The sequence below is a fragment of the Amia ocellicauda genome, chromosome 9, assembly GCF_036373705.1.
Source record: "Amia ocellicauda isolate fAmiCal2 chromosome 9, fAmiCal2.hap1, whole genome shotgun sequence".
NCBI classification, from domain to species: Eukaryota; Metazoa; Chordata; class Actinopteri; order Amiiformes; family Amiidae; genus Amia; species Amia ocellicauda.
The window spans coordinates 39909137-39927810 of NC_089858.1; the positions used below are offsets into that span (position 1 = coordinate 39909137).

The 18674-nt window shown below is 39.8% G+C and overlaps 2 protein-coding genes across 3 annotated transcripts in view; one reads left to right on the top strand and one right to left on the bottom strand.

Annotated features, from left to right (window-relative positions):
* The window catches only part of bmp1a (bone morphogenetic protein 1a), an 82389-nt gene extending 70466 nt beyond the window's left edge, over positions 1–11923 (top strand). The window contains exons 9-20 of the mRNA XM_066714475.1: positions 136–238; positions 1016–1132; positions 2260–2405; positions 2808–3003; positions 4646–4771; positions 6090–6250; positions 7048–7228; positions 8067–8192; positions 8722–8849; positions 9444–9657; positions 10239–10489; positions 10884–11923. Coding sequence (XP_066570572.1) covers positions 136–238; positions 1016–1132; positions 2260–2405; positions 2808–3003; positions 4646–4771; positions 6090–6250; positions 7048–7228; positions 8067–8192; positions 8722–8849; positions 9444–9657; positions 10239–10489; positions 10884–11018 — 1884 coding nt within the window. The 3' untranslated portion in view covers positions 11019–11923. The remainder of the gene's footprint in view (positions 1–135; positions 239–1015; positions 1133–2259; positions 2406–2807; positions 3004–4645; positions 4772–6089; positions 6251–7047; positions 7229–8066; positions 8193–8721; positions 8850–9443; positions 9658–10238; positions 10490–10883) is intronic.
* Positions 11924–12173: 250 nt separating this feature from the next.
* LOC136759457 (zinc finger protein 660) lies at positions 12174–17262 on the bottom strand. 2 transcript variants are annotated; one of them, XM_066714477.1, is made up of 2 exons: positions 16986–17262; positions 12174–16247 (listed from the first exon to the last, which is right to left on the bottom strand). In XM_066714477.1, the coding sequence occupies exon 2, from the start codon at positions 16201–16203 to the stop codon at positions 15151–15153; it is 1053 nt and encodes a 350-aa protein (XP_066570574.1). In that variant the 5' UTR covers positions 16204–16247; positions 16986–17262; the 3' UTR covers positions 12174–15150. The 2 variants fall into 2 exon arrangements, with proteins under 2 accessions (XP_066570574.1, XP_066570573.1); XM_066714476.1 differs by having other exon boundaries at positions 16982–17262.
* Between the last annotated feature and the right edge of the window lie 1412 nt (positions 17263–18674).

An 18674-nucleotide genomic window follows, 5' to 3' on the forward strand; every position in this document is an offset into this window, starting at 1 on the left:
CTGGCTTTTGCTGGTTCAATCTGATTGCCCTGGTTTGCCTTGAAACTTGATACTCTTTTTAATGTTCTTGCCAGCAAGAATAACTTTGAATCTTTTGTCCACTTCCTCTTCAATAACCAAGTCTCTTGTTTTAAGATCATTCTGAACTTCACCTCTATGGATCTGTACCGCAGCCACCTGTGCTGGTATGACCATGTGGAGATCCGAGATGGGTTCTGGAAGAAAGCTCCTTTAAAAGGTACGCATTTAACAGAGCAGTTCTCTCGGTTGGTGACCATATGGCTCCATAGTGACCGGGACTCTGTGACACAGGAGTTCTCAGATTGCGTTTTAATATAAATCAAGTATTCCCCCTGCTTTGCTGTGTTGTGTACTGTTGTATAATTACCCTGTCCCAAGCCTCTCTTGCTGTACTTGCATTATGTATTTTGTGGGGTTTGCAGTTAACAATGTTTGAGTTGCGATTCATCATATTTTAATTAGTTAATAGGTTATATATGAAACCTAATGTGCCATAACTTTACAAAATAAGTAACTGATCTGTTGTAGTGTTTCTTGTTATGTGCACTTGTTAAATAAACAATACCCCTCTCTACAAAGGTGTAATGCTTAATATACACAGTAATATCTTTCAGTTGAAAATCCTGTCCTGTGTGCTAGTCCTCAGCCGACAGTTGAGTAAAATCACATGCATATAGACCGAAAGGAGTTTCCCCTCGGAGCCTCAGAGCAATATGGCAAGCGCATGTGGACAAAATACTTTTGTTTTGTTGTAATTCAGCCATACCAATTTCAATGTGTGACTTAAAGCACAACATCTGGCTCTGCTGAAACTTTCATGTAAACAAAGACAATAAAGCCAAATGTAGCACTGCAAAGGTTTGTTTGAACTCCAGAGTTTCCCAAGGCATTTCTTTACACAGAGAATGTGTCAATTTTAAAAAGTGATGGAGAGCTGGATATGGCTGAACTGGGACCAAATGGTGTGGTTTTTTTTTGTTCCTGTGTGTTTCAGGTCGCTTTTGTGGGGACAAACTCCCTGAACCCATCATCTCTACTGACAGTCGGCTCTGGATTGAGTTCCGCAGCAGCAGCAACTGGGTTGGGAAAGGATTCTCTGCTGTGTATGAAGGTAGGGTGGGGCCCAAACCTGAGGGATACAACTCCACTGTGAGAACCATAGCAGAGCCAGACATGTTGTTGAAGAGTTTGTCTAATATTAAATCAAAATTCCTGAGTTGCCAATATCCCAGAGTTCCTAGAGTGCTGCACTCCAAACCTAGCTATACCATTGTCTGCTTTTGCTGGGAGTTCCCGTGAGGAAATGCATAATAAGCTATAAGAATTGTCACTCAAACCTAGTGGACCAATGGAGAGCCATGACCTATGTCTCCCTGTAAGCCCTGCCCTCAGAACAAAACGGTGCCAAAACTCTTAAACAGCGAAAAAAAGGATTGCAGCATCATAACCAAAGGTAGCGAGTCCAGTGCTCTTGCTTTAACATGATTTCCTTTACATTTTTTGGCCTTTCATATAATTTTTGTTTACAATTCTATACACTTTTGCTTTTGATCTCAACATCAATTTTCTCAACTACATTTTTTGTTTACAATATTTTTTATTTCGAATTCGTTACTTATGGTGCTAATTTGAGCCCATAGCAGTGGGAAGAATTCAACTAGTGACTCCCCAGACCTGAGACAACAGCACCTCATTGTGGCTTCTCAGGTGGCTGCAGCTCAGCTGTATGTCATTTTTAGCTATCAAATCTTCCGTCTGGTGTAGCTAGACTGTGGGGCATTCTGGGTTGACAGTGCATAGACTGATTTTTTTTGTAAAGCAATCCAATTTGACATAGTTTGCTTTCTAGCAAAATCCTCATAGATAACAAAATGACAAATGTATTCTAACCAGGATGGCTTTGTAACTTTGATTCGGAAGACGCAGGGAGTCATAGGGGCGATCCAAGCTCAATAGTTGGTGATTCCAAATTGGAAAGGAAAAGGGGGAGAATAATTGAATATTCTAGATGCTTTTGCACTATAAATGAAGTAAAACGTAATACACAATACACATTTCAGACAAACTAAGAACGGTACCATGCACAACAATGTACCCAATCAGGTAGTATACTGTAGTATATTTGAATAGTATGTGTATATACATTTTTTGTTTGCTATTTAAATTATGAACCTCATGACTAAACATTTTTGGTTTAATTTCTCTGGCAGTAAATCAGTGTTTGGTTTTGTATTGCAGCTATCTGTGGTGGAGAGGTGAGGAGAGACAATGGGCAAATCCAGTCTCCAAACTACCCTGATGACTACCGGCCCAACAAAGTGTGTGTGTGGAAGATCACTGTTGCTCAGGGCTTCCATGTAGGACTCACCTTTCAGTCATTTGAGGTATTTATTTTCTTCCATCAATTTTCAGCTAAAATCAATTTCTTAAATTATTATATGATCACGTTACCAAAATCTAAATTCTAAAAATCACTTTCTGGTGTTTACATGACCTTTCAATTAGTCCCAATAGCATTCCACTACACACACAGATAGACATGAGTTTCTGTGTGTAGTACACTATCAGAATGGGTGTGTTTTTAATCTATTTTAAATTTGTAGGTGATAAAATACTTATGTAAGCACACATTTAATTTCTTACCTTTTCCACACTCTACGTGCTGTTTGTATTGCTTATTGGAGGTGGGATTCTTGAGGAATCTTTTCAGTAGCTCTCTGCATTGAATGAGAGATCTTGAGGTGCTGACCTAAGCGTGTGCTTCCATTTTCTCCACGTGTCTGCAGATCGAGAGACATGACAGCTGTGCCTATGACTATTTGGAAGTCAGAGATGGCACAACAGAAAGTAGTCCTCTTCTGGGGCGGTTTTGTGGCTACGACAAGCCCGACGACATCAAGACCAGCTCCAACCAGCTCTGGATGAAGTTTGTCTCTGATGGTTCAGTCAACAAGGCAGGGTTTGCTGCCAACTTCTTCAAAGGTCAGGATCTAGGTATAGTGAGCCTTTAGATCAACAAGGCAGGGAAGAAGGGTATGTGGGGGGAAATGTGCTTCTTGACATTAAGGGTGACGGGGCTGGAACAAATCGTGCCGTTGAAGCTTACTCCGGTGCAGGAAAGTGCTGGTTGAGGTTCTGTGGTTGGGTAGCTACTACAGAGCAAACAAAAAGGCCGAAATAGCCCCCTGTATATTGTAACAATGTAACATTCTGTTAATCTGAAGGTGTTTTGAATAATTCAGGAGTTATAGTAAACAACTGCTCTATGCCTGTAATTCTACATCATTTCCACCACAAGGAAACAAACTCTCCAAGCCACACATCTATACTGCTTGTTGTGTGGTGTTGAGGGGGGGGACATTAATGTCGCACAGTGCTTTGAACCCCACTGGAGACTAATTGTATCCAGAGAACACATTGGCATGTTAAATCATGAGGAATAGTATAATAGTCCCCATTACAACACTGGATTTAATTAGGACATACAATTGCATATTTTTTGTATACACTTCAGACTTCAGCTTCCGTTGTCAGATTGTAGTTATAACAGTTTTAACACATTGAAAGATGTAACGCATTCCCAAGAAAGCAATTCGACAGTTCAGTCCCAGTCAGGTTTTTAAAGTTGCAGGCTTAGCTGTCCCAATAGTACTGATGCAGTTAGAAAAATGCATTAAACCACGGATCAGTATAGTCAGTGTTATTATATTAGCTCCACCCGTCTATCTATGCAGAAATATAGGGGAACAATAGTTGTATTACACAGGATCTTGCAAACAGTAGATTCTTAAATTTAAGTTATTTTTCTTGCCTCCTCTTGGTATTACTCTACAGCAGGGGTTCCCAAACCGGTCCTGAAGGGACCCCCTGTCCAGCTGGTTTTTGTTCCAATCAAGATCTTAATTGCTTTATTGATTATTCAATTGAACAAACAATGCAATATAATGCAATACATGGCTCAATTATATCATTTAGAGTTCCATTGGAACAAACATCAGCAGGCCAGGGTGTACTCCAAAGCCCTGGTCCTGGAGAACCCCAAGGCAAACAGTTTTATAGGCCAGCCAAAATCAACAATTTTTAAAATGTGGGGATGTTAGTTATTGATCTATTAAGCTGGTAATATGATTTAATTAAGTCCATCCTTAACACCTTAAGGATATTCAGGTGTTTGTTCCACAGTATTTCTTAATCGGTAGATCTCAGCCCTGATTCCAGGCGCGCACTGCTGGTTTTTGTTCCAATCAAGCTCGATTACATAAATCTGAACTCACAGTTCTGCTTTTGTTTTCAATTGCATGGCACACAAACACAGCCCCTTTTATAATGTTAGTTTTTCATTTAAAATCTCCAAGTTAAATAAAAATCTAATGATAAAAGTTGCTGTAGCTAGGCAAATAATTAGTTCCATTAAGATTTAAGTTATTCAATTGAGAGCTTGGTTGAATCAAACCAACCAACCAAAAAAAGCAGGCCACTGGTTCCCCAGGCCCTGGTGAGAATCCCTGCTCTCATTAATTGAATTGATCAAAGCACTAGCTGCTGAACTGATAACAATAAAATGGTCTGTGTTTGATGCTTCTTTTTGTGGCTCCCTAACGTGAAGCTGTGATTTCCACTACAGAGATGGACGAGTGCTCGAAACCTGACAACGGGCGTTGTGAACAGCGCTGCGTCAACACCCTGGGCAGCTACAAGTGTGCCTGTGACCCAGGATATGAACTGGCTTCAGACAAGCGCAGCTGTGAGGGTGAGTGCGAGAGAGCGGTGCCGTCACTCCTCAGGTCCTGTCATGTTGTCTTGGTATTCGCTCCAAACTGGAGCATTCACAGATTGGTTAAAATCAATGAACTATTAAAATCTTAAGATTGACAGCTGATTTGTTTTTTAAATTTTCTCAATTTAGTTTTAGACACAAACACCATGCCCACAGAATATTTTGGAGTCTGGAGAATTGTGGAATTGAATCGTGTGAATTGTGTAGTTATTAGACCAATTAAGTAGCTGAGCGCTGGACTGGAAGAAATAAACCGATGGCACAGTGTTCCTCACGGACCTGATGAATAAGGGAGAAATTAAGGCCATTGTTTTCTTCAGTAAGAGTGTTACTTTCAGGGATGTAAGTTTACATGAGATCAAAGGACTAATTAGTGAAACTGAACTGGCCTATCCATTTTCTCTCCAGGCTGATTTTGGTTTGGTTTTGATACATTGCCACAATACACACTGAGGGATCTTTTCCAGAAAAATATAGGGCACGTTTGCATAGGCAGGGTTAGGGGAAGTACGGGGAAGGAGGAAGAAATAAAAGCACAAATCTGCAGTGTGATTACACTGTTTAGAAATGGTTTCTACAGAATAGTGTTTACATAACAAAAGTTTACTTTTTTCCTCAATAAAAAGGTTTAAATTAGTTTTGTTATAGGAATATAGGATAGAATAATGCATTTGCCAACTAATGCATGTAGACTGAATTCTCCTGCTCTTACCTTTCCTTCACTCACCACTGCTTCTTCCCAAAAGCTGGCCTTTGTCTCCATCTAGAGGTAACTATGTAATTGCATGCACTTACATTGCAAAGGAAGTCAACTTCTAATAAAAAAGATACAGAACGTTCAACATTTATTCCTATCAAAATCAATTGGCTTCCAAACTGCAAGAATGTCGTTCAGTTTTGTGTTTTTCTGGATTTTAATAGCAAAACAAACACATTATAATGTGGCCTTCACCTGAGTTATGGTTTCTATAGGCAGAGGAAGGGATTCATATCTTTCAAATATTTAAACTGGGGTGTAAAAAAAGAGGAATTAAGATTTTAAACCAAGGAATGGCCCAAAAAGAAGCGTTTAGGTTCATTCTATTGGTAACAAGCCAAGAATAAGGCAATCTATCAATATTAACTACTTTTGTACTACCATACTAATAAGTAACAATTTACCATTTAAATTGTCAACTCCAGTCTTGTATTCCATGAACTAAGATCCATTTCTAATGCTTTCTACATGTTTTAAATTTGAGGGTTCGTAAGTCCTGGAGGTAACAATCTCTTTATCTCCCTCTCTCTGCAGCTGCCTGTGGAGGGTTTATTACTAAGCTCAATGGCTCAATCACTAGTCCAGGCTGGCCCCGTGAATACCCGCCCAACAAGAACTGCATCTGGCAACTGGTGGCTCCTACCCAGTACCGCATCACACTGCAGTTTGACGTTTTTGAGACAGAGGGCAACGATGTGAGCGAAACAACCCACTGCACAACAATCACACCTATATATCAGACTTCACAATCTCTGCTGTCTCACTTTGATCATTCCCTGTTAGGCCTGAATAAGTCACTCTGTCCAGTAGCTTTTCAGTGTCAGGGTCTTTTGTCAAGTCAGCGAGCTCCCTTTTGTGTGGATCATGTTGCTTGGTCACAATTAAAATGTACGTGTATATGGAAATGAGATTCTGTACGGAGGTCTACACTTCAAGTCTACTGGTCGTAATACCAAGCAAGACCCTGTCAGATTGGTTCTCTGTATGTTGAGGCAGTGCAAGGAGAGTACTAGTAAATCATAGGCTGTGTTTAAATGCAAAATGTCACACTTTAATTGACAAATGTAATTGGCTGAGGGTCAGTTACAACCTCAATGCTACATTAACATGTCCTTACCATTTTTGTCTAGCTTACTATATGGCTCTGTGTATGGCATTGGGGAAACTGGGGAAATATATAATGACACTAATATATCCCAAGAATATGTTGAGTCCTTTTGATTCCTTGTGCATGTGTTTATTGCAGCTTTGTTTCTTGTGGATTTGTAATGCTATTTTAAGCTATCCACTTCAAGCATGTTCTATTACTGTTGAGAACAGCACGGCTTGGAAAGCAGTGTAGTCCCTAAAATGTTTGTCGATTTTGTATTTTGCTGGTAAACCATTTGTATCCTTACCAATACATTAGGCCAGACTGGTTGTGTCTGCATGCGAGTTTCAATGCGCACCTGTGTTTGTTTCTGACTGGATGTCCCCTCTCCGAGCCCCTCAGGTATGCAAATATGATTATGTGGAAGTGCGTAGCGGACTCTCTGCTGACTCCAAGCTTCACGGGAAGTTTTGTGGCTCGGAGAAGCCCGAAGTCATCACCTCACAGTACAACAACATGCGCATCGAGTTTAAGTCAGACAACACTGTGTCCAAGAAAGGCTTCAAGGCCCACTTCTTCTCTGGTGAGTTTCAAATCCCTCTGAAACTCTGGTGAGGAGGGAGGATACAGTGCCCTGTATTCCCAGTCCAGGTTCCAGAGGACTTCTGGTGTCTGCTGGTCTTCATTCCTACCCACATATTTAAATTTATGTCCACCCAGTTTTAGAGCTGAAAACGACTAACAAGGTTGAAATGTGACATTTAACAGACGTGATCGACGGTTTAATTAAGAGCTTGTTAGAAATTAAAACCAGCAGACCCAGGGAATCCTGGAATCTACATTCTTAAATGGTAGCTTTAATGTGTGTCCCAAAAGCCTATGTTCCAGTGCTCACTAATAATACTAATTATTATTATTATTTGTATTATACAGTGTAAATTATATTTTGATATTGGAATTCATTTTTACAAAATCTAAATGTGCGTTCTATGTATTTCTCAAGTTCAGTTTCTAGTTTCAAGTATACTAGTGTTCAAGATGGTAAGATGTATATAATATTGCCAAAAGTGTGTGTGGGGGGACAAGTAACAACTTGTTTTGTGAAGAAAGGGTCTTCATTTCTGTTCTTCAATATAATTTTCTACTTGTGTCCCTGGGTCCATGTATCATTTATTGATCTTGAAGAGGACCTCTGTATCGATGTGGTCAATACCTTTGGCGATTTTGAATACTGGAATCCGCACTGGGGAATCTTCCCTGTTCAAGTCTAAAAAATGGTTCAATTTCCTTCATATTCCTTGATCTGCTTGGAACTGGCTCCAGAGCAGCGATGCTTTTCTTGAAATGCGATCAGACCGGAGGCAATAGTCCTGATTTTCTGAATGCTGCTTCTTCACGATGGTGTGCTTTGTCCGTTTCAGACAAGGATGAGTGTTCGAAGGAGAACGGAGGCTGTCAGCACGAGTGCGTGAACACCTTCGGCAGTTACTCATGCCAGTGTCGGAGCGGCTTCACTCTGCACGACAACAAACACGACTGCAAGGAAGGTATGTATGCGGGCGAGGACAACCGCAACACCCAGAGCTCCCTGCACAATTAACTGGACCCTGTTACTATGAACACAAACACAATATATAGGGTAGCAATGATAAAGCATTTGTACTGCCTTTCTAAATCAGATCAGTCAACAGAAATGTTTACTTCTAGCATTCAGCCAAATCACTGATTTGAATACTGCATCAATAATTTGAAAATATAATTTGTTTAAACTACAGGAATAAGCAGAAGAGTCAAAATAGTGTGTGTATGTTTGGATTGCAGGGATGTGTGCATTTTCAAAGTCATTTGTTGTTTTCTTTTTGCTGGCAGTTGGTGTTTTGGCCAAAACTTCCACACTAGACTTCCTTTTTAAAGTCATGTTTTGTTTGTACTATTGAGCATTTAAGCTTTTCATCCTCTATGGGTCAGGCCAAAAGAACCAGACTGGCCTGTCCTGCTAATGAGCCTTGATGTTTATACTGGCAGAAGGAGCTGCAGGAGTATTGACCTTGCTTTGTGTGTTCTTGTTCCTTCCAGCTGGCTGCGATCACAAAGTGACTACCGTGTCCGGTACCATAACGAGCCCCAACTGGCCTGACAAATACCCCAGCAAGAAAGCCTGCTCCTGGGCTATCTCTATCACTCCAGGACACCGCATCAAATTTGTATGTTCCCCCTAGACTTTTCACTGGTTGGCCTGGAAACTGTCTTAATGCACCTGAAAAGTTTATGGATTTAAACCATAAACGTTTTCCTGTCATGACATTTGTATGATTCGATCTGGCCCCTTCTGTGAATGTTTCTTGCAGTTACCAGAGAACTCCCATCAGTCCATCCCATGATGCTCTAGTTATCCTGTGGACTACATTCTTAGTAAATGAGTCCTACTGTCCCTGTATGCCTATATCCCTCCACCTCTCTATCCCTCTGTGAACCCTTTGTGTACAATAGAAAATACAAAAATAATATGCTGCTTTGTCTCTACTTATCTTTTTTCTTTTAATTCTCCTGCTACCATTTGATTGAAAAGTGAAAAAAGGCAAACTCAAACTATACAGAATCTCTCAGGATACATATAATGCTATTGTCCATTTAATTTGTTTGTGCATTGGAAACACCACACATTCCCTGCTTACCTCTGTATGGTTGTCTCTGCATGGATAATGCATGCCGTCTCTTAGATCTGTTAGATCTCACTGGTGTGTTGGCCAGAGAAATCAAATCTAATCAACCTGTCCCTATTTATCCCTGCCCTGCAGTCCTTCAATGAGATCGATATGGAGGCCCACATGGAGTGTGCCTACGACCACGTGGAAATCTTCGACGGGCGTGACGCCAAAGCAACAAGCATGGGAAAATTCTGTGGCACCAAGAAGCCCCAGCCCCTCATCTCCAGTACCAACAAGATGTTCATCAAGTTCTTCTCAGACAACTCGGTGCAGAAGAAGGGCTTTGAGGCATCCCATGCTCCAGGTACCAGCCCTCCAAACATTGCTTCAGATTTAAGAATTCCCCAGCTAGTCAGGTGCATTTTCTGGTGGAAACTATTGCTACCCTTTATTTATAGCCTTTTTGGGGGGCAATTTAATTTAGTTTCATACATATTGATGGTTAAACTGGACTCATTTTTTGAAGACAGGAGGTAGCAAATGTTTGACTGCCACTGCAGACTTCTAGGCTGAATCGGCATTCAAAAATCTTATTTAACGAACAATATGTATAAATGATGCAATGTGAAGACATTCCACTGCAATTGTATACAGTGTAGTTTGAGATACTGAGAGACGGACATTAGTGGTATTCTGAGGGTCTCCATTAAGAACAATTCAGTGCAGTGATTTGTTTTTATATGCATGTAACAACATGGAAGAATACAGCGTAAAGCTGTAATTTGAGTAGATTGGTACAGTACCAGATGAGAGCAAATTAAGGTCAGAACTGTAGTAAGGTTGAGCAGAGCACACACAATGAAAAATGATAGAGCATCCACACGTGATGGTACCTGACCTCCCTGCGTCAAATGTTTATTGGTATCCTCTTCTCGTGTGTGTTAGAATGCGGAGGAAGGCTGAAGGCTGAAGTCAAGACAAAGGACTTGTTTTCCCATGCCCAGTTTGGGGACAATAACTACCCTGGAGGTTCCGACTGCCAGTGGGTGATAACCAGTGAAAAGGGTTACGGAGTGGAGCTCATCTTCCAGACTTTCGAGATCGAAGAGGAAGCGGACTGCGGCTATGACTACATGGAACTCTTCGACGGAAACGATGTCAAAGCGCCTAGATTGGGACGCTACTGTGGCTCTGGGGTAAGTAGTCTCACAATAAACCCAACTCGATGAAGGGCAGCAGAGTAGAGTTTCTTCCTTACTACTGGGTTGCAGCCGATTTTAGTAAAACCTTGCTTGATAGTTTTAGGTCCTAAATGCATGAATACTTCATTTGCTAGTTTGTCATATGTAATGAATGAAGTCTCAATCCGCAGCCAATGCACACAGCCAGCTTTAAGAACTTGAATATAATCCAACCAGAAATTATATATTCCAGAGTTCCCATCTAAACACAGGTTCTTCACTGACACGCATTTTATTTCGATTTTTTTCTGCAATCACAGCAAGGCATTTCTATTAAAAATTGAGGTTCTGATTTCGTCCAAGATAAGATGCCTGACAAATCTCTTCCCCACTGATTTGTTCCTCCTAGCCCCCTGAAGAGATCTACTCCACCAGCGATTCCATCATGATCAAGTTCCGCTCTGACGACACCATCCACAAGAAGGGCTTTCACGTGCGCTACACCAGCACCAAATTCCAGGACACACTGCACTCATTTAAGTGACCCGGGAGGGCCAGGGGGGGGAGGGCAGGGTGGTTAGGGCGGCGGAGCAGCGGAGGGGGGTGGAGGGCCTGGGGGAGAAACGCCAAGCGTCCCACGTCTGTAGGGTTCCAGCCGCCAAGTCGAAAAACCACCGCCAACAAAGAGGGGAACAAAACCAACCGAACCTCTGAGAGCAGAAGCAAGGGGGTCAGCCCCCTGACTGTGAGGATTTAAGCCATTCATTAGCAGACCTGTTTTTACCTTTTTGGATTTTTTTTTTTTTTTTTTTTTATTAACAGCTATGGTTGGGGCGGGTGGGGAGGGTGAGGGTTTAAATGGGCGGTTATTGGGAATGGAGGATTCTGGAAAAGTGTACAACCTTGGATTTTTTGTTGTCTCCTACAAAACCATGAAGATATCTCAGGACCTACTGAAAAAGGCAGGAATTGGCTGGTCGAACACCTGCTTTGAAATCGGACCAGCATGCAATTTGGGGATGAGACGGCAGAAAACTATATATATATATATATATATATATATATATATATATATATATATATATATATATATATATATATATATATAAAATTGTTTTTTGGGGGGGGACAATTCCTTTTTTTCCTCGAATATTCCCTCCTCCTCCTGTGTTAAAAGATCAAATGCTCATTTGGATTTTTGCCCTTGACTTGCTTTTATACTCTGAGACTATGTTGCATGTAATTACAAGAAAGAGGAAATAAAAGAAAGCAAAACGGAAATAAAATCAACATAAAACCAAATTGTACAGTTACAGCACCAACATTTGTAATTAGCATCATCCTGGCTACCAGTCCTATTTTTTTTAAATTACTGTTAATGAGATACATACAATGAAATAAAATAAAAAGGAACTCTTACCTTATTAAAGGACTAAGAATAAAAATGTGCCCTGAGTCTATTAGTCATTCATTTTTTTTTCTGCCTCTCCAGAGATTTTAGGGTAACTTTCCTTTGTTTGGGATGTATTTATTTTCTGTTTACTCTATTTTCACATCCGAAAGCAGTGATATATTGTATCTGTGCTACTCCTGAAAGAATCAAACTTGAATCCTAAACAATGTCAATTTCATACAGTAGAATCAAGTATTTCAAGTGTTTAATGTGCATTTTTTGTTTGTTACATTCCATTGTTTGTTCATCTGCATTTAGTGCTTGGCATACTTGAACAGTGCTTTTGTTGTGCTGGAAATCTGTTCACCACAGTAATGGGAACAGGGGGCTTAATTCATACAGGTTTGTGTGGGTAGACGAGGAGGGTCTCAATCCTGCACAAATATAACTGTTCTACATTGTTCTTACACAAATGTCAGGAGAATGTAGGGATTCAAAAGCCCAAAACCAGAAGCCAAGCCATGCTGATACTCATGGTATAAGCTACACTCTGCCAGTGTGGGTGAAAACGAACCTTTGGTTATGAAAGGTGTCTCCATTTCAAGTTCGTCTTTGCCATAGTTACCTCCTTCTCAGAAACACAATATCTAGTTTTATGCTACAGTAAGAATGCTATTCTCAAACCTCTTCTAAAACAGCCTTCAAATGAAGTTATTTGGGACTGCTTAAATCTTGCTGCACATGTCCTTGGTTGAATTAGGCCATAGCAGTAATGTGACTCTTTGAATTACCTCTCAGTTTTGTGTGACTATTCCACAGAACCTGGTGTCTAAGGACTGAGCAAAAATCTTGATGCAGACCTAGATTTTTTTCTCCATTTTATTCAGCCATAACATAAGTCATTTTATGCCACTCTTACCAGCTCCTAAAAATGAAAAATTAACAATTTAATTTGCTTTCATGTACTTTTGAGTTACCTAACAGTTTCTTGTGCTTAATCCCCAGTTAGTTTTATAGGTCACCATGAATTGGCATTTTCTAAACAAAACATGTTTGTTATAATTCAGGTCACTTGTTCAGTTAAGGCAGTGGTTCCCAAACCGGTCCTGGGGGACTCTGTACCCTGCTGGTTTTTGTTCCAACCGAGCTCTCAATTAGTTAATTGAACCTTAATTGAAGTAACAATCTGCTTAGATTTTACGGTTTAAATTGTGTAGGAAAATAGTTGTTTCTTCAATACATTTTTTAATATCATTCTATACTTAACTTAAAACCCCTACTGTTTAAAATAATTAAGTCTCTGATTTAGGAAATTTAGTTCAATTAAGTAATTGAGCGCTCGGTTGGAACAAAAACCAGCAGGGTAGGGGGTCCCCCAGGACCAGTTTGGGAACCAGAGTTAAGTGTTCAGAAGGGAATTTGGGCGTTTGTCCCACCAAACCAGCCACTTTATTGACCTTTACAACTTGATGATTTAATGTTGGGCATGTATAAGCTGGTGGAGTTTGGGTGTGTGAAAGATGATTGCTTTGCAATGCTGCCTCATGGTAAGTAACAGTATTGATTGCATTGCCCATGGTACTCAATTTTAGTTGAATGGAGGCAGCTTCTGTATAGGTAATTGTCCCAAAGTGATGGTGGGGTCAACAGCAATTTTCTTCTCGCCAGGGATGACATTCAATGACATTTCAATGCAGTGTTGACCTAAGATGAGAACCAGAGTATGCATAGGCCTCATCCAGGGAAAATGTGTCCTGAAAACAGTAGGCATGCATTAGGGAGACGCATTCTCCTGTAGACCCATGGAAACTCCTTTAACCCCATGAGTCTTTGCTGGTGAGACTCCTTATTTGTACCCTCTTCGTCAGCTATAACCATTTGTTTTCCTTTTTCGTGTGGTAAATTGTATTTTGTTGTTCAATAAATGTTGCTAACTTGTTAACTGCTGGGTGTTAGTTCATTGACTCCTACTCCACACCTCAGGTTTTTTGGTTATTTGAATTACTTCACTGGCTCACTTTAAAGTTGAAAGAGTTCTATGAACATTTGCTAACCACCTGAAAGACTGAATGGCTTAAGTATTAAGTATGTCAGCTTTTACCTTTTTAACTAGTACACTAACAATTGAAGTCCAGTCCAGGGAAAAATTAAAGGTGGTGTTAATGTGTGTTTGTAACTGGTCATTATGTGACTCGAGCCTAGTTCCTACTTCTACTTTGTGTCTTTTGGTTTGATAACTGAGCTTAAATTATTCTTACTGAACCCTTAGTTTATGTTTTTAAGATCTTATCATGAACCATGTGTTGCTCCCAGTTCTTGGTTTCAGAAACACTCTTCGGAAATGTCACTTGAGGTTTTGTTTTTGACCTGCACATGCATTTTTTAAATCAAGCATCTAGTCTGGTTTTACTTCTGGGTTTCTACTTCTCAGTGAAGTTCCTTTCTTACAGGAATTCATTGCAACATCAATTCAGTAGGAACTGTCATTTTAACTCCAATTGTTCACTTGCTGCTGTACAGATCTCAATCATGTGGCCTTTTTGTGTTACTTAAGTTAATTAATTGCAACAGAGATTGCTATATGGCCTCTCTTTGGAGATATCCATTTGTAACTCTGTTTCTGCCTTTTTTTATTCAAACTTGTCTGCTGTTATATGTAATCTTGGCAATAAGCTATCACAGGTTGGCTATTCCAACTAGACTCATTCATTGCTGACTGGGGTAATGTGGAGTAGTTTAAGGACAAAGTTACACTTCCATTTCACTTTTTTGTGGAATTTTAATTTGTAATTTATAATATGTATCTGTTATTATATCTTGAAGGGATGTGTTAGTTGTACAGAGGAGAGACCCTCCGAGCCACACATTAACTTGATGTTGCTATTTAAATTTGTGAAATATTACATTTTTATCTCTGGCACGTAGTTTATGGATTGCATGTCGTAAAATAATTCTGAGCTGGTGGCAAATATATAGCTTTCAAATGGATATTGCATTTGAAAGGGTTGATCGTGGTTCATAATGTCGCCTTTTGTAATATTATTTGTTTTAATTGTATTACATTTTCCGAACATTAATTACATTCTAGACCAGGGATTCCTAAACCGGTCCTGGAGTACCCCCTGTCCTGCTGGTTTTTGTTCCAACTGAGATCTTAATTGAACTAACAATGCAATTTAAGGCTCAATTATGTAATGAAGATCTTGGTTGGAACAAAAACCAGCAGGACAGGAGGTCCTCCAGGACTGGTTTGGGAACCCGTTCTAGAAAAACACTAGCTCTGTCAAGTCTTCTCACATTCCAGGCAAAGGTGCGGTTCGTCTCCAATCGGCCACGTCTGGTGTTTGATTAGGTACAAAGACTTCTTACACTTTTTCCCGCACTCCCGACACTTATAGGAGTTCTCTGCTGTGTGGATGCGCAAATGTGTCTGCAGGTGATTGGAGCGAATGAAAACATCCCCACACACATTGCACCGGTGTTTCTCTTTGGGTTTTCCAGTTTCAGAGTGGTAAGTGAGGTTCTCCTGGTAAGTTAAGTTCTTTCCATATAGTGCGAAGGGATGGGATTTCTGGTGGGTTTTCTGGTGTCTTTTGAGGTGATGCATTAGTCTGAAAAACCGGCCACAATCACGGCACTCGAATGGCTTTAGTCCCGTGTGGATCTGCTGGTGGGCCTTGACACTCCTTGCATACGAAAACCCCTTCCCACAATCGGGGCACCGGTGAGGTTTTATTCCCGTGTGGATCTTCTGGTGCCGCCTGAGCATGCCCAGGACATCAAACTTCTCCCCACATTCACTGCATGTGTGTTCTCCTGGCCTCATGGTGGAGATGGAGTGGATATCAGATACAGAGAGCTCATTCCCAGTTAACACCAAGGGTAAGGGTACCCGCTGCCTCGGCTGCAACTGAAGCTGGATTTCAAAGGCCTTTGTGGGAATTACACAATTTGTATGCATGCTTGGTGTTACTTTTTGGGCATCAGTACACAGTTTGTGGAGTATTTTTCCTGGAGGATTTAAATAGTTTAAATCCAAATCCTCTTGTTTGATGTCAAAATATTGCGAAGGCCTGGCATACTGGGCATCCATGTGCGTCATCTTCTTGACCATTTGCTGGCTGTTGTCCACATCCTCAGATTTCAGTGACTGGTCTTTGGAAACGGCATCCATTTCCTGCTTGTGTTTCTCCTGCTTAACACAGTCAACCTCTTGTTTTAAATCCATGTCTGGATCCTCTTGTTTGATGATATAGGTCTCCAATTCAGGCATCTCCTGTTTGACATGGATAATCTCCAGTTCGGATAATTCATTTTTAATAGGAACAGATTCCATGATAAGTCTGTGTGTTCTGAGCCAGGTTTTCTAGAGACTCAGTCCTAAAAAACAACAATGACACAACAACAAAAATAGTGATACTGATGATATAAGCATTTCCTTAGAATTACATTTTAAAATGTATATATTCAGATTACCTTAAAATGAAAACTAGCTACAACGTGGGTATTTATTGGATTAAGGGGGCAAACCGTAATGTAATAAACGGTTAAGGTGTACCTTCGATAAAACATAAGGTAATTCCAGTATCCTAGATAATTTGTAAAAAGAAGTCGCTTTCCCGAGTGTACGAGTGCGCACGCGCGAGAATGGCTAGACATAAGACGCATCTAATGCTTTTTAAATCGGTTTGTTACAATGTGACAATCCTATCAAGATCATGTTTTTAATTTTACATTAGCATGCATTTAACTTCTATTTTGCACGTTATCGGGGGAAAATATGCTCTACTCCTCTACATCGTACACCACACACATACATACATCTATAAAGAAAATAAGAGATCAGAAAGTAATCGCGCCACTATTTAACGTTTAAAAGAACTGTGCTATCCGTATAAAGAGCCCAAATTATATTGTATTTATATTATAATTTTTAATTTGGTAATACCTTTATTAGCAAAACTGTGTATTTTAAGTACTTTATGCTATGTTTTTTGGTTAGGCAGAATACAATGTGGTTTCTCTATTGGATAAAACCACTAATCAAACCGTATATTGAATAACAGATCTCTATTCATGAAAATAAATAGCTGTGCAGCAATATGGAAACTCACCTACATTGTTTCTAATACGCACGGCAGCAAGGTGATCTCTCTTTGATAGACAAGTTCGCTTTAAATGCAAGGAAGCGCAGCAGCATTTAATGAATCTATTCTGGTAAAAATAATATACAGTCCATTGAGCATTTATCGTCCCAATGCAGTTATTTGTATAGGCAATAAGACCTTTTATATTTGTGATTGTTAGTCCTCATTTGTTAAGCACTGAATTATATCTATTTAAAATGCCAGTTTGGAGAGTGTGCGCAGATTTCCGGGTATGTGGGCACGGGTTTGTCTCTGCAGCTTCTCTGGAGTCTGTGTCACTCCGAAAACCTTCCGTGCGGCTCTCGCATCACTTTACTACAATGCAAAGCTCATGTTTTGCCGCATACAATTACACAACATATAGGTCAAATGGTCTTAATTTATTTTAATCAATCTGGTTTAACTATACTTCTATATCAGTGATACCATTTCAGAGTTTGTCGAAGAGTGACATCCTAGGGAGAATTATATGTGCCAGATTTAATTTCGGGCAGGTGCATTGTTGGATTGCTAAATATTTGATTCATTTTTTTTTTCTGATGTTGTCAATGAATTGACAAACTGCTGGTACATGCTTAAAGACAATGCTCTTCACAAAGATACCAACAGCTTTCAAATGAAGTGTCATAATGTTGACTGTTGTGCTTTCCCCTATTTATACATGGTCAGTGTTGCTGGTTTTGAATTTAGACTTCTGTTAAGTGTTCGGCATGATTTTGTTTTTGAGCATGTTTAGCTGGATTTTGGACGAATGACTATAATTGAACCGGATTTATTGTACTATCATCACCAATTTTGTCTGCTTTCACTAATAATATAGTTTAAATATGAAAGCATAATTTATGGTTTAGATTATTTTCTCGTTATATTCTGATAGAACATTCCTGGAACAGGGGCACAATTCAAGTGTTTTACATAACCTACTTTCACCTTGGAAGTTCCTTCTAATTGAATCTAATCTTCAAATATTTTATTTTCCTGACAATCTATTTTTCATTCAAAGGTTACAGTGACTGCCTTTAGCCTTAGGATCACTGGTTCAGATGTGCTGCTTCTGACCTGAGCTGTATGGTTTCTTTCTGGTTTATGTTCAATAAACTAATAATTTCCTACATTATAGCCTGGGACTCCAGTGAAAAGCAGAGTAAATGTTTCTTAACAAGAGGTAAAAATAAATGTTAATTTGTTCCTTTGCTTTCGTGACACACTAACTAAAGTGTATCGTTCTCTTTAAGTCTTTATCAGTCTCAAGATCCCAGCCCCAAATTTCGAATTCTCTTGTCTTCATCCAGATGGCTACTGTAGATGTCATTTAATTGTACTGATATTATAGTTTAATAATAATTATCATCATCATCATCTCTCAAGATCAGATGTGTCCCCATTTGTCTGCTAAGAGGCCAAAATTACGGACAGGGAGTATACCTATAGCACAGAATGATTATTATTAGCAGACTGGCCTCATGCATGACTTTTCTACTTGACTCAAATACTTAAACAATGTTCGTTATTGTATACAATACTGATGGGATACTGACAGTACAGTATGGAAGGTAAGCTGCTTAGTGGAATACAGGGAGAAATGAACTACTAAACAACCTAATTATTTTATCTATTGCACTTCTTTACAAAAAATAGGATGCTAACTTGCTCAGACAAG

What these genes read in the sequence shown, in the direction of transcription:
- LOC136759457 (XM_066714477.1), bottom strand. Translation starts at nt 16,203, where the DNA reads ATGGAATCTGTTCCTATTAAAAATGAATTATCCGAACTGGAGATTATC.